Source organism: Vanessa atalanta, chromosome 28, assembly GCF_905147765.1.
Source record: "Vanessa atalanta chromosome 28, ilVanAtal1.2, whole genome shotgun sequence".
NCBI lineage: Eukaryota > Metazoa > Arthropoda > Insecta > Lepidoptera > Nymphalidae > Vanessa > Vanessa atalanta.
The window spans coordinates 902,053-918,690 of NC_061898.1; the positions used below are offsets into that span (position 1 = coordinate 902,053).

Genomic DNA, 16,638 nt, shown 5'->3' on the forward strand with positions numbered 1-16,638 from the left:
ATTAGCTCATCTAAGGCTTAACAAAATAAAAAATTTCAATCCGTGACTCACTTGATGGCGACGGGGTATATCGTGCCGCCGACTTCGAAGCTACCCTTCTTGAACTGCATCACGGACGTGTTGTTGATGCAAGTGCCCTCGGGGAAGATGAGGATCGGTGGATTGTCGGGTACCGATATGTGTTCCTTTAATCTGTCGAGTAAAATATCGTAATTAATATGCAATTAATATTTGACTGTACATTAGGTGATACCTACTTGAGTCTATTTCACTAAAGAATATTTTGATTGTGATTTTTATTTTATTTATTTATTGAATATACATTTTTTATATTGACGACGATGTAACAAAAACCCCATTGGATTTATCCGTACATCGGAATTCGTTGTCAACACTTAAGACTAAAAACTATACAATAATTATAACATAAATATAAAAGAAACAAAAAATCAACAGAAGGCAGGTACATAGCAAATGTTAAAAAATATTTGTTTGTGTTTTTTTTTTTTCCATAATACAGCGATAAGTAAATTGTCGCTGTGACTATTCATTAACCAGCTTAGAGCAACATCGTTTTGTGTAGCGTATACAGGTGTTCCATGTATTTTATTAATTATTTTATATTTGCAAAATATGTATCAAGCTTTTTCTTAAAGTTTTTTACATTTATTTCTCGTTTTAAATTGTATGGCAGACTGTTCAATAATGTAGGGATAAGGTATTCTAAGGTCTGCCTACCGTAAGTATTATTACACCGGGGGACAATAAGTTTCGAGTTTGTTGCATTTCGTGTTCTTATTGGGATGATGTAAACACATAAGTGACTGAGTGGTTAAAATTATTGGTCCACCAAATTTTCATTTGTTTAAAGCAATTATGTTTGTTATTCATCTCAAGCTTGATGGTGATGAAAAGACCTACCACGTGTTTCTCTACCGATCTCAACTCATAAGGGGAGTGGGGATTAGTCATTCACATACAATTACAAAGAAAATATTCAATACAAAATAAGTTTTGAAAACGCATAAAAGTTATATTTATACCAACCTCCTCGCTACTGCGTGTCTGTCTTTGACCTCTGATCGCTCGAACCAGATATGGGGCGAAGCCCGAGCCAGAGCTCTTTGTAGGAGCCCTAGAAAACCATTATGTCGCTGACCGATCTGAAAACACCATAAATTCAAACAAATTCGAAGTACAGTTCGATTGACTAACAATAAACGAAAAACTACATTTCAGACAGACGTAAATATTTATTGTTATGTTACAGCATGTTATTATGTATTTAACGACCGACAGACAAACGATGACGTACGACGCGTATTCCAAACACAATGGCAAATAGTTTTACACGACAATTTCAATATGTGTATCTTTTCAATTTCAACAAATCGTAATCAAGATAAAACGTCGAATGATTTTTTTTAGTTTTCTTTCTATACATATAATCATCTATATAGATATGTACTAGCGACCCGCCCCGGCTTCGCACGGGTGCAATGTGGGTAATCCCTAAGAGATAGACATATACCATCGCGGACTTTTTTGAAGACCGTTTTAAGGTGTACAATACTGAAGTACATTATTTTGATCTATCTCGTAGGGTTCAGCCAGCGTTTACAATGTGAGCGAAAAAAATGTATAAATTTACGACATCACATTAGAAACTTAAAATTATCAGTGTTACTTAACTATATTGTCTATGTATTACATACAAAAACCTTTCTCTCGAATCACCCTATCTATTTAAAAAAACCGCATCAAAATCCGTTGCGTAGTTTTAAAGATTTAAGCATACAAAGGGACATATTATGTTTTATACTATGTAAAGATATATTAGACGTTAAGACTTCGACATTATTTATGACAGAACGACAACTATTGGTACGTACACTACACAGATATATATGTGTTAGGGATATATAATATTATTAAATGTAGTTAAATTATAATTGTCTATGTCTAATTGTCATTGTTTTTGATTGGTTGAGACTTGAGTAATATAGAGTTGATATTACGCCAGAAGGCTGTGTTAGAGTAAGGTATGTCGGGCGCCTCTGTAGTAACAATAATTGTTTAAACAGTGATTAAACAAGATTAAGAACTCAATAGTGTTAATCAGTCAGAATGTCTGTCGGGTGTTGCTAATTCATTATATCGTTATTTAAGGAGTGGAAGACTCCTTTGTATTCGACGAAAGATGCAAATCTGTGAACTACCTTATTGTATTGAATTTAACATTTTTACAACGAAGCTTCCGTTACTAAGTTTTCGTATGTGATAATTTTAACTTTAAAGCCGCCGCCTTTAGTGACCGTGTCGTGGATTCGATGCAAATTCCACGAGTATATATTATTTCATCCATTTACTTGAAATCATATTAATCTTTTAAGTATTTAAGTACAGGGATGAAAGAATCAAAGGTCATTCATAAAACAAAAACGACCGACAAAAGTATTTAATCGATATCGTTCAATAGTTTCTGAGATTAGCTGTAACATAAAAATAAATCAAATACCGAAACATGTCTTTAACTAGTTTCGATATACGTTTACGACATTATGCCCCTGACGGAATTATGCCAATACTTTACAACATTATGCCCCTGATGGAATTGTCTATACTTTACAACATTATGCCCCTGATGGAATTATGTCAATACTTTACAACATTATGCCCCTGATGGTTTTACTCTGTGATACAATGATCTTATATGGGTGAATAATTGCCCCGTGATTAATTACATAAACATGTTTATGGTATGTAATTACGATCGCATGCATCCCTCGACAAGCATTGTATAACCGATGTATTATACTAGACATCACAAGGTCCCATCTTAATGTTAAAAAACTTACCATTAAAACTTTTCATCTAAGCCATAAGACCATCACTGTTTCAAGGTCGGCGATCGTAAACACGATCGTATTTGATTTTACAGTACTTAGATTAGTTGGATTTTACGGAGATTAGAGAACGTAGATTTTATACTAGTACGGTATGTAACGAAACGTACAATCTTATTGAGGCTACTCTGAACTCACTATTTTAATGAACGTATACTTTAAGTGATATCTCACGAATTCAAAGGTGAGTTTCGAATATGTTCGCATAGAAAATGACTACTGTTCTTTTGTAATTTATTTGAATTTTAAATAATTACTTAATATTCATCTTAAAAAACGATTTTTGAAATGATACTAAGCGATAAATACTTTCATATAATCTAAAGTTAAGTTTAAACTAATCTTTACTATGTCAAACAGCAGTAGCGTTCACATTGATCGTAACTAGGCTTTACTCGCTTTAACCAAACATTATAATGAGATTTCGAACAAACAAACAAACTCTTCAGCTAACTTTATATATATGGACGCCACTGCTGCTTTTTTTAACATATATAGATCGACATATATATACAGACTCACCAACGAATAGCAGCTGTCGCACATCAATACCAAAACGTCGATGGGGCTCGTATGGTTCGCGACACATATCCCGCTACGGGGCTTATGATCGCTATTGTGATAAGTTATCACGGCCGATATGCAACGTGATAGGAAATTGAAGCAGACGACGGACAGCGCGTTGTTTACACGCTGCTTGAGGTTACCGTCCGGTAGGGTACCAACGCACGCGGTGCAAACGATCAACCACCACACCTATGATCGATGGATATGGCTTGTGATATTAAGTCGAACTTGACATGGGGCATATTGTGATATGAGGTCAAACTTGATACGGGGCACATAGTTAATCAATGAAAAAATGTTAAATCTATTATAACATATATACCGTCAATCTGTCTGACAGTCATAACATTTATGACTTTACATATATAGATCATAGTGAACGCTGATTGTTTGAATTAGATATAATATAAATAAATCAAGTTCAACCCAAATCACAAATAAAACTTAAAAACTAAACATATATTAATATAACAGACACATAAGCACATCAACCCCAGGCTGGCGACACTCGAGAAAATCGGTCCTACCAAGGAGAAGCACGTGTTGATACTCAGAACGCCGACGTCGATCGGGCTCGTGTGGTTCGCGACGCAGAAACCGTACGAGCGGGGCATGTACTGCGTGTCGTGGAAGTTCGTGACGCACGACACGCCCCGCATCAGGGTCCGAATCGATATTTTATACGCCAGGGCGCCGAGGAAACGACGAAATCTGCTATCTGGCAACACTCCGATGAGCGACATTGACGTTATCATCGTGAACACCTGGTGTTGCCGTGTTACATATTTATATTTAGCTTGGTAGATTCAGCACAGCGGGGTTGAAATTATATTTTTATTAAGTATAAGCAATTACAGCTTAAACATAATAATTTAAATAAATAAAAAACAAAAGAAATAAACAAATTTATTAAAGAATTGTTTTCAAACGACACATTGCATTAAACCTCATTCCATTATCACTTCGAGTAATAATCTCAGTTCTAATTTAATTCGATTACAATATACATATCGAAATGTATATAAACTATATATTAATGACATAATCACATTTATGAACAAACATACGATCAATAAGTCAATCTATAATGATATCGTTGACTGTCCGGAACTTTTATCGAAATTCTATTTAAACGTCCCTCATAATAATTCCCGTCATATGAGCCATTTTTTTATACCAGATTATATAAAACGCAACTAGGTAGGAATTCCGTCATATCGAGATTATCGTTGTATACATCACCATCAGTATTAAAGCAATTTAGACATACGTCACGATAGTCGCCCTCGATTCGATCGAAAAATAAAGAATTTCATTTGTGGTCAATTCTAATCATATATTTATCTTATTAATTATTATTTATTAATAATAGTTTAAAAAATGTATTATATTTCTTATTTTTAATTATTATGCTTATGTTTAATTGATATTTTCAATAATTACATTGTGTAACATGATAATGCACGGTGAGACTACCCGTAAGTAGTAGAACTTTTGCCTTGATAATTTTGATATGTAATTTTTTATTTTGGATGTGATATTGTATCTACTGTTGGTTGTCCTAATGAAAATAAAACCATAACACATATATTAAATCATATTTTATCTTCGATTTAATAATCATTCGTTTGTCCGTTAAAAATAAGTTTAAGATCGTGAAACTCTCGGTTGAAACGAAGTTGCTTGAAACGACACAATGAAATGGATCAACAACGAAACGACGAAATAAAACGGTTACTAAAAATCGCGTGGGAATTGAAACGATAACGAAAAAACGAGTTATATATAACCAAGGACACGTAGAGGGGGCACAATGTTTTTTTTCCTTACGTGACGGTTTCTGCGAGTTCAATGTACTTAAAGCCGCGTTAAAGAACTTCGTTCCAAAGAAGAATATACATAGTCCGACCGTTGAGAGACGTAACCAACACGACGAATCCGTTATTCAAAAAAAAAAAATTTCTTTATTCAAGTAGGCTCATAAAAGCATGTTTGAATCGTGTAGAGTTACAACTGTTAAAGTAGATTATACCGAGAAGAATCGCAAGATACTTAGTAGTTACTTTTTTCACCATTTTAATACTAGATTGAACGGAATTAAAAAAAAAAAAATTTTTGAAAATTTTTTTTGTTATCGGTACAGTCTACGTCTTATTTAATTGTATGTATTATTCTTATGTAATTATGTCATAATTTTGGTTCAATGGTAAAAACATACAGGTGTTTTAGTAGGATTGTAAAAATGTCGCGGGTTCCGCACCTTGTTAGAGTTCATCTTTAGTGTCTTTCACAGATAAAAAAAAAAAAAAAACAAAAAAAATTTAAGATACTATACATTGAACAAATTATTGAGAACTGACATACTCATGTAATCTTTAATAGAGTTATTAGCGGTGCTAATTAACAAATTTAATTATCCTGTTAAATAAACATGATTTAATTTTGATAATTTTTTATTTATTTAGAAATTTTAAATGAGATTTGAAATGTAATTAAATCTATAAAAAATATCGATATTTATTTTGAACGCGCATCACTCAAGTAACGCTGAACATTTTGACATGAAATAGAGAAGGATGGATATTCTACCGCCAACCAGCAGTACTCAGTATAGTTGTGTCTTGGTTTGAAGGGTGAGTGAGCCAGTGTATACAGGCACAAGGGACATAACATCTTAGTTCCCAAGCTTGGTGGCGCATTGGCGTTGTAATGCATTGTCTACGGACGGTGGTGACCATACCACCAGGTGGTCCATTTGTTCGTCTGCCTAAACACCATTAAAAAAAATGCTAATATCACGATGTGGACAAATTTATTTGTATGTAATCTCCGCAACTAAGGATCCAATTCTAAAAATGTTTTCCGTGGTAGAGAGCGACTTTATTCCTGAGTGCTATTCAGTATCAATAATATTTACTGTATATCATTTTTTTTATTGTATATGACGGCGCATGTTGCGCCATCTTGTTTATTCATACTGGTTGGAAAAGAGTGACAATGGGAGTTGCCATCAGGCAGCGGCGGCCATCTTGGATCGACAGTGACATTCAAGATTTCCCGCGCACCACGTTTGCGACGAATCGCTAATTTCCGACAGTTTCTTTATTCTTTTGTAATAGATTCAGTGATTTATGTGTGTTTGTGTGTATGATATTTTGACGTAACGATATTTGTGACTACTGTGCCATTATCTTTGTAATTGATTTGTTTAATTAAAAACTTACTGAATTTGTGGAACGTTCGTATATAAAATCGTTTGAATATATACGCCCACTTATCTTAAATAATCCTGATTTTGTTAATAAAATGTCTACATATATGTATTACATTATTATTAAAATAAAAAGAAATTAAAACTCCGCTTATCAATTACCTAATAATTAATAATAGTTTTATTGATAACAATAAATATCGAAAACAAATATATCGGCAATCTTTATTAGACGGTATGTCAGATCTCAATAGACGTAAAACTAACGACACAGTTATACAGGCCGTTCTAAATAATCTCTTGATTTTTTTTTTATCAATTGTTATTCTACAGGGCGTTATGTTATGTGACTCACCCCGATGACGAAGATCAGGATCCTGAGGGGTAGTAGGAAGAAGTATCTCACAACGAAACCCATCGCCCATATGATCGTCAAGCGCCATGTTAGAAATTCGTACTGTCTGAAAACATATTTAAGAACAAATTAAATATAATTAATTAAAATCCATTCCACGAAATGAGCTCCGATGATGATGATGAGCCGAGATGGCCCAGTGGCTAGAACGCGTGCATCTTAACCGATGATTTCGGGTTCAAACCCAGGCAGGCACCACTGAAATTTCATGTGCTTAATTTGTGTTTATAATTCATCTCGTGCTCGGCGGTGAAGGAAAACATCGTGAGGAAACCTGAATGTGTCTAATTTCAACGAAATTCTGCCACATGTGTATTCCGCCAACCCGCATTGGAGCAGCGTGGTGGAATATGCTCCAAACCTTCTCCTCAAAGGGAGAGGAGGCCTTTATCCCAGCAGTGGGACATTTACGGGCTGCTAATGCTAAAAAAAATGAAATGAGCTCCAAGAGGAAAACCTTGAGCTTACATTGGTTAATACGCGTAACAATTACTGGCCAATCATTTGTTGGGATAGTCTTACGAGTCAGATTCGTTTGAGCTTCTCGGCCAATGAGATGCGAGTATTTTGTTCCCCATTGATTCAACTCATGGAATATGCCATAGATACATATTTTCATAGTTTTTATTTATTATAGTTAGAATTCAAACATTCACAATCAAAGATGTTTTTACAATTAGGTAACTTATGCGTTTACATTGTATTTGCGCGTGTGATGGCCACGGTTTCCAATCTTAGGGGAGACCAGTCAACTACGCAGGACTTATTATAGTCCAGGCGTGTTTGCGCGAACACAGGTGCCCTCTCTATTCCCTCTCATAATCCAATCGGACGCAAATTCCAACACGATTGGAAAGAGTTCAGAGAACCAACGGGGGTGTACACACCTCCAACTTTCTGCACCGAGCTGTTACTGAGAATTTTTGGATAGAAAAACCCAACATTGTTTTATTGGACCAACGAGGCCTTTCGACGCTAACCGTGAACTCAACGATGCTTTGTCTCTTTATGATAGTAGAAGAACTCAAAAGTGTGGAATCTATGGTTGGACTGGGGTTCTATTGGACACCACCCATGAATGAAGAACTCACACACACACATACACACATTGTACAATCTATTATGTACTAAACAGTTCACAAGTCCTTTGAGAATGAATTCGTCAATTCTCTATAACTTCCGCAAAAACCTTAATTCTGTTCTAAGATGTTAAACTGATCATCTACCTGTTAGTTCTCGTTAGGAGATTCCAACTCCTGAGCTCCTCAGCTTCGAAGACCGACGTCACTTGGTCTTCGATGATCGATTCCATGCCGGCCCTGACGAGGTCCATACAATGGTGGAGATGGAACTCTAAATTCGTCTGAAAATTAAAAAAAAAACTGATTAAATCCTCTAATTCTGTTTTAGTTGAGGGCGAGTCAAATGGGCCAACTGATGGTCAATCGTCACCAACACCTATAGTTATCGTAAGACATATCACACAATCAACCGCCAATGCCAATCGCCAATGTGCGACCAACCTTGGGAACCAAGATCCTTATAATCGGAACACAACATTACCAAGTATCACTGTTGGCGGACTTGCACAAATTAAATATGAACTTCGACTTTCCGTACCTCCAGCTTCCCAGGATCCGTTGTGTGTCCATTATGAACACGCTCCTGGCTCGCACTCCTCTTATAGTTCAGTTCTGGTGACGGACCCAATATTTCCTGTCGCTCGATCACACTCGTTTTCGTACCTGCGGGAAGACGAGGTCCAGTTTAATTTGAAATGAGACGTAAACCCATGTAACCCAGTGGTTTGAATGCGTGAATCTTAACCGAACATTGACCACTGACTTTTCATGTGATTAATTTTTCTTTGTAATTCAACTCGTGTTCGTCGGTGACAGAAAATATCAACAAATCTGTCACAAAATTGCGCTAAAATATATAATAATATATAAACTCCAAAACTTCTCCTCAGAAAGGAGACCTTCTGGTTTTTTTTATGATACAGGTTGACGGACGAGCAATTCGGCTTATGGTAAGTGGCCACCATCAGCCATAGACAATGGACAGACAGACAAGACAGGACAAAACAGTTCCTTAATTCGCCAATGTGCCACGAAGCTTGGGAACTAAGATGGAAGATGATTGTGTCCTTGTGCCTGTAGTTACACTGGTTCACTCACCCTTCAAACCGGAACACAACAATACTGAGTACTGTTGTTTGGCGGTAGAATATCTGATGAGTGGGTGGCACCTACTCAGGCGGGCTTGCACAAAGCCCTACCACCAAGTATGTCACTGGTGACTTCCTTTTTTCGCGAAATCCCAAGGGCTAATGAAAACATGTCAAGACGTAAAGAAATACTTTTAGTACCCGGTTTCAATCTCCTCAAAAGCAATTCTACCTTCTTTGGGCAAGAATTCGCTTCAATGATAAACTCCCTTTAAGCGTTGTTAATTAATTTTCAATCACTTGTTAAGAAAACTTTGATTAATGAGGCTTAATACCCGATAAGGATTACGTAAATGATAAACAGCATGGCGTTAGGATTCGTTGATTTCCATGCGAGATAAGTTGTTATTATTTTTTTGTTTTTAATAATCTATATAGCTGTGATATCAATTCCAACAGAAATTCGGATACACTTTTATTTGTCACAAAAATTAAAAATTGGAATTTTCTACCAGATCACGAGTTACCGAATCAAAATATACCTTATTCAAGTAGACTTTTGAATCGTCATTTAACAAACTATATTTAGTGAAGCTACCATCGATTCGGAATGTAGATTCTACCGAGAAGAACCGGCAAGAAACTCAGTAGTTACTTTTACCACCACATAAAAATAAAATACAAACACTGTATCTGATCGTCGGAGAAGAGTAACTACTGATATCCTTGCCGGTTCTTCATGGTAGAATCTACATTCCGAAACAGAGGTAGCTATAAATTTAATCATGACGATTCAAGAGCCTGCTTGAAAGAATATTTTGTCTTCTTAATCTTACACATTAATTTTACTAAAATGACACGCAACCAACTCCATTAACTCTGACAATATGGTCTTGATCTTATTACTAGTGTTTTTTTAATGAGAACCCGAAGGCATCAAGATTGTGCACATCCCGTAGCGCCGAAGGAGTTTCGACTTTTGATAAGCAATCTATTTTAAAGATCTGTTTTTCCCCCTCAGTTTGACAAATCGATTAACCAAATCACTTTGCAGCCACATCCCTATATCGTATAAAACAAAGTCGCTTCTCGTCGTTTCTACGCTTAGATCTTTTGAACTACGCAACGCATTTTAATGAGGTTTTCATAAATAGACGGAGCGATTCAAGAGGAAGGTTTGTATGTATAACACAGGCATATTATAGTAGAGAGAAGCCGTGATTTTTCGACTTTCTTAAAACACAAGTTTGTTTAATTTTACGTTTGGATTTAGTCTAAAAGTTGTATATTCTCGTCAATACTTATCGTAGTCATACAATACTTATATAATATACAAATGAAATATATACTTGTTTCTGTTAATTATGCACGCGTGACCTGACCTGGGGGTCAATTCGTCTAACCTATAACGGCAATGAATCGTCCCCGATTTAATTGTGATCCGACTACGACTATATCTCACAATTACGACAAATTCTACTAATTTTCATATATATATGTAGCCATACAGTACACAGTATGTAAATTTCCCACTGCTGGGCTAAGCTCTCCTCTCCCTTTGAGGAGGTTTGGGACATATTCCACCGCGCTGCTCCAATGCAGTTTGTGGATACACATGTGGCAGAATTTCGTTGAAATTAGACGCAACATGCAGTTTTCTCACCGAACACGAGATAAGTTATAAACACAAATTCAGCACATAAAAATTCAGTGGTGTTTGTCTGGGTTTGAACCGCAAACTCATGAAATATTCGCCCTATCTCTCTTTAACTTTACATTAACCCAACTGTGAGAAAGAGATGAAGCGAATGTTAAACCGATTTCGATATCATATCCATTCACCCTTTCTCACATATCGTATAACGTTAAGTTAAACAAAGACGGGGCGACATCTGAAATCGGATGTCAACACCGGCATTTATGCCAACCGATGTCACAAAATTCGGATATCGCCCATGCCTTTTGGGGGCTAAGATGTTATGTCTTACACTGACACTGGCTCACTCACCCTTCGTACAGGAACGCAACATACTAAGTATTCCTGTTAAGCGGCAGAAAACCTGAGCGGGTAGGACCTACCTACCAGACGAGCCTTCGCAAAACCCTACCACCAAGTGATACCATAAACTTATATATTTATATAGTTATTGCAAAAAAAATCTAGCCAGCGCGATTCAGATTTGACGTTTAATAGATAAGCGCCATCTATCGACAATAATTTATAAACTACAAATTTTGGAGCATTAAAGTTGCACTTACCATTAACACCATTTTCTTTGATAGTCGCTGATGGTGGCTTGTTATCATCAACCACTGGAGTTTCTTCTTCATCAGAGCTGTCCGTCCTTTGAAGCTTCTTGGCGACTTCGATGTGCTGTCTGCCATACTAGAAAGATTAAAAAAAAAACGTGAATATTTATATATAATAATGAACTAATTGTCAAAAGAGCAACAGACAGACAGACTTACTCTCGTATTGATAATATTATTAAAAGATTAAATAATGCTTCTTTCATCGAATATATAAAACCTTACAAAATACGTACTTCTCGAATATTTCATAAATGTATAAGGATGTATGTATGTAAAAATGTATGTATCCGTAACACAAGTGCTTTAGCTTCTTACATTGGGATCAGAGTAATGTATGTGATGTTGTCCAATATTTAAAAAAAAAAAATTCCCGTAAATTCGTAATCAAGTTTCGCCCGTTTGTTAAGTCGCAAAAAACATGGCTGAGAGCAAGCACGATGACCACGAATAATAGTAAAATAACTAATAAATAATCGTAATAATAAAGTCAATACATGGAACGTAGAATTGTCCGGAAATTCTTATCCAATGGCGTGGTGATTCTAAACATTTTTATTTCGACAAAGTCCCGCAAAAACAGAAAAAAAATGATATCGAAAAAACGAACAGTCTCTAATATAATCGATTGGCTAATGACAACCCCTATATAAATTCAATAAAGATGACAACCCCTCTAACATAAAGCTACTTATCCAGACAGACACTTAAATATTATTTATTTGTGTTATCATTATATGAGTTTTGTATTTATTTTATTTTATACATATTTATAGGAAGATTTAAAATAAATATACCATTTGTTATACATGTATATATATATTTGATGTTTTTTTAAACGAAGCGGGAGGCCTTCGTCTAGTAAGTATTAAAAAAGTTATTTATAAAATTATTTACGGTCGTTTTTATACACTGCGTCATCAAAAAGTGATCAAAAAGCTTTTATTACTTCAGATAAGTACAATTTTTCTGACAGATCCTGGCCATGTCGGCTAACTCAAAGGATACCTGCGCTGAACATATGTGCACAAGGTTTTGTAAACACAGGCGCTCCGTTAATGCCTCGGCATAAACGATAGAACTGCAATCCGACTCGAATTAAAAGAGTTTTTAACGCTAGACTAACTGTTTCACTCGCTTTCCGAGGCACGAGTGTGTAAACTATTCCAAATCCTACAGGGGTTCCAAGTCGAGATGGCCCGGTGGTTAGAAGACATGCATCTTAACCGATGATTGCGGGTTCAAACATCGACAAACACCGCTGTATTTTCACGAGCTTAATTTGTGTTTATAGTGCATCTCGTGCTCGGCGGTGAAGGAAAACATCGCGAGGAAACCTGAGCATATGTTTAATATCAATATAATTCTGCCACATGTGTATCCAGCCAATCGCATTGGAGCAGCGTGGTGGGTCGGGCTCCCAACGTTCTCTTCCAGAGGGAGAGGAGGCCTTACCCAAGCAGTGGGACATTCTAAGGACACTTAAAGGGCTATATAGATAGGCGGACGAGCAAATGGAATACCTAATTGTAAGTCACCACCTACACAAAACCACTGTAAAGAATATTAACCATTCCTTACTTCGCCAATGACTTCTACCACAAACAAACAGACTGTCAAAAAATTAAAAAATATGTTATTTTGGTATATGTATCGTGTATACATACATACATATGGATTTAGTAAAATGGAGTTATTTAAATATTACAAACAGACACTCCAATTTTATTATACGTATCGATTATATAGATAAACGTGTACGTGTTAAACGTATCGTAGCGAGTGTAATGTTCTTTTTTAATTATTTTTTATGCACTCAAGCTTTTTGCACCCCTCTTCCACAAAAACTTTAATAGTGCCAAATTTCACACACCTCCGTCCGCGTCTTTTTGGTAAAAAAGGAGTACAGTTATTCTTTCTTATTAATATACTGTTGGACATATATATATATATATATATATATATATGTCCAACAGTTTACATAGTTTTTTGGTAAGATATATTAAACCAAAGTATAATTATTATGACGTCAAACGTTAATTCATTTTGATTATTTCACACGCCGTTTAAAGAACAAAAAAACACAATACTACCATGAAGATTTCAAGATCAGTTCTGTTGTATTTATTACGGAAAAAAACGCCTGGATTTAGGCTCGGGTTCCATCACAGGACTCTAATTATTGTAAAAAACAGCATTGTAAAACTTTTTATTTGAAAAGAGCAACTATTCGAGTTTCTTGCCGTTTCTTCTCCCTGGAGGCTGCTTTCCGAAACGGTGGTAGTGTTTAATATCGACGATTCAAAAATGCTTCATTGTGAAGTTTACTTGAATAAAATTGATTTGATTTGACTATGTTTTCAAGAGGTGGGCTTTTTGGAGTAAGGACGTCTCGTATGACTACTGATACTACTGATTCTCTTGCCGGTTCTTCTGGGTAGAATCTACATTCAGAACCGTTGGTATCTGATGAGTAGGTATCATTAACTGTTAGTGTTTCATTCAAACAATTACAACACGAGACCACAAAAAAATTATGATTAAATTGTTTTCATACCTCGACCTCCGTGGTCGAGTAGTGTGTACACCGGATTTCATTGGTACGCCACTCCGAAGTCCCGAGTTCGATTCCCAGTCCAGTCGATGTAGAAAAAGTTCATTAGTTTTCTATGTTGTCTTGGGTCTGAGTGTTTGCGATACCGTCGTTACTTCTGATTTTCCATAACACGAGTGCTTTAGCTACTTACATTGGGATCAGAGTAATGTATGTGATGTTGTCCAATATTTATTTATTTATATATAACCAGCGACCCGCCCCGGCTTCGCACGGTCGCTGATACAAAATATACTACTAATTGTCTTTATATACAACGTTAACAACTTCTTTGTCATTAGACAATACAAACCGCTATGCCACTGCATTTTAAATCTGTAATATCTAAGAAAATACTCATTTAAATTACATGCTGTTAAGGGTCATATGGATCTATATTAAAAGCACAATGTATTTAAGGTACTTAATTGGATAAGGATTATTGCTTCGTAAATAAAGAATTATTTTTCGTAAAATGTAAAGGGTATAAAACGGTTATTGTGGGTTATCTCTAAGAGATAGACATATACCATCGAGGACTTTATTGTAGACCTTTACAAGTTACTAACAGTATTCAAAACGGGATATTTACCAAGTTCTTTATTTTTATTTGGTGGAGCTCGATATTTCGACATTATCTACGAATGTCTTGTTCTCGTGAACCATTTTAAATACTGTTAGTAATAAAAATAACCATGTTAATTAAAAATCTTTAGCGGTTGCAATGTAAGCTCAAAAAAAGTGTTTATTTACGACATAACATTAGAAACCTCGTAAATCATCAGAGTTAGAGTACTATACTATGCATGTATTATAAATAAAAACATCTTGAATCATATCCGTTAAAAAAATCCATTGCATAGTTTTAAAGATCTAAGCGTACACAGGGACAGACAGACAGTGAAAAGCGACATTGTTTTATAGTATGTCAGTGAAGTTAACTAAAAATTTGAAAAATCTACATGAAATACTCTGCAATGTGACTACGAGACTCGCGTTGGTCTCAACTCTCTGGCGTATATAATTCTTGAGATATATGACCTTGAATGGGAGTCACGCGTGCGGGTGTTTTCTACCATATCTCAAGGTCGTTACGGGTTCAAATTCGGGGGTCGGTCCGTCATACTTATCAGGACTTGCGTTTATCGTAAAACGATTATTGTCGTTGTGCAATTAAATTATTAGTAAGTACTATGTAATCACATCAGTTGTTCGCCTTTATCAATATCTGATACGGATTTTTTTATTTTTATTTAACGAATTAAATTGAGTTTTTAACTTCGGTAGGTATCACCGACTCATCAGATATTCTAACGATAAACAGCAGTACCCAGTATTGTTGTTCCGGTTTGAAGGGTGAGACAGTGTAACTACAGGCACAAGGGACATAACACCTTAGTTTCCAAGGTTGGTGGCGCATTGGCGATGTGAGGAATGGTTAATATTTCTTATAGCGCCAATGTCTATGGGCGGTGGTGACACTTAACATCAGGGGGCCAATCTGCTCGTCCGCCTAAATATCATAAAAATTAAGCTTTTTATTTAGTTATAAGGCTATTGGAAAGGCTATAAGGGTAACTTTAAGCCGTTAGATACTTTGAGTGTGACAAAGAGCGCTCTAAACATGTCGTAATGAGATGCTTCTAGCGATCTTTGGACTTCAGTTCTCGTATCGACGCAATGATTGAATTCTACGAAAACGTTTCCGCTGAACAATGTATATTAAAATTGTTATTACTGTTAATTTTAATATATATAAAATAACAAGTCCTGACTGACTGATTCATCATCGCCGAGCGTAAATTATTAAAGTTGGTGAGTAGGGTCGTTTTGTTAAATAGATACCCACTAAGGAAGGAATTTTGGATATTATACCCCTAAAGGGGTGAAATAGGGGTTGGAAGTTTGTATGGAAAGCCGTAATTTTTTAAGTTAGAAACATGAAACTATATTTTTAGGTTCCTGATTAATAATAAGTAGATACGAATTTTAACCGTTTCTGGGTATTCTACCCTAAGGGGTTGAAATAAACACCAATTTGGTTTACAAAGTCATAAATTAATGTAATCTTTTAAATTAATCCGTAAATTTCGATCCGTTACGGTCTCATTCTGAAGAGCTCCAGCCGTAGATGTGCAGAAAATTAAAGAGGATTCTTTTTTTTATGATACGGGAGGCGGACGAGCAAATGGGCCACCTGATGGTAAGTGGTCAACACAGTCCACAGACAATGGCGTTGTAGGAAATATTAATCATTCTTTACATCACCAATGCGCCACCTTGGAAACTAAGATGTTACGTTCCTTGTGCCTGTAGTTACACTGGCTCACTCACCCTTCAAACCTGAACACAACAATACTGAGTAATGCTGTTTAACGGTAGAATATCTGATGAGTGGGTGGTACCTACCTAGACGGGCTTGCACAAAGCCCTACCACCAAGTAAGTCTTTTTTGCAATTTACTTA

At 35.8% G+C, this 16,638-nt stretch overlaps 1 protein-coding gene across 2 annotated transcripts in view; it reads right to left on the reverse strand.

Moving 5' to 3' along the window:
• The window catches only part of LOC125074609 (glycerol-3-phosphate acyltransferase 4), a 29,005-nt gene that overhangs the window by 3,210 nt on the left and 9,157 nt on the right, over window positions 1–16,638 (reverse strand). The window contains exons 2-8 of one of the 2 annotated variants that reach the window (XM_047685967.1): window positions 11,529–11,655; window positions 8,720–8,844; window positions 8,326–8,462; window positions 7,040–7,145; window positions 3,429–3,662; window positions 1,048–1,163; window positions 52–192 (exon numbers count right to left, since the gene is read on the reverse strand). In XM_047685967.1, the coding sequence (XP_047541923.1) occupies window positions 52–192; window positions 1,048–1,163; window positions 3,429–3,662; window positions 7,040–7,145; window positions 8,326–8,462; window positions 8,720–8,844; window positions 11,529–11,655 (986 nt within the window). Of the gene's footprint in view, window positions 1–51; window positions 193–1,047; window positions 1,164–3,428; window positions 3,663–4,000; window positions 4,238–7,039; window positions 7,146–8,325; window positions 8,463–8,719; window positions 8,845–11,528; window positions 11,656–16,638 lie in introns of both variants that reach the window. The other variant, XM_047685966.1, reaches the window with a different exon arrangement.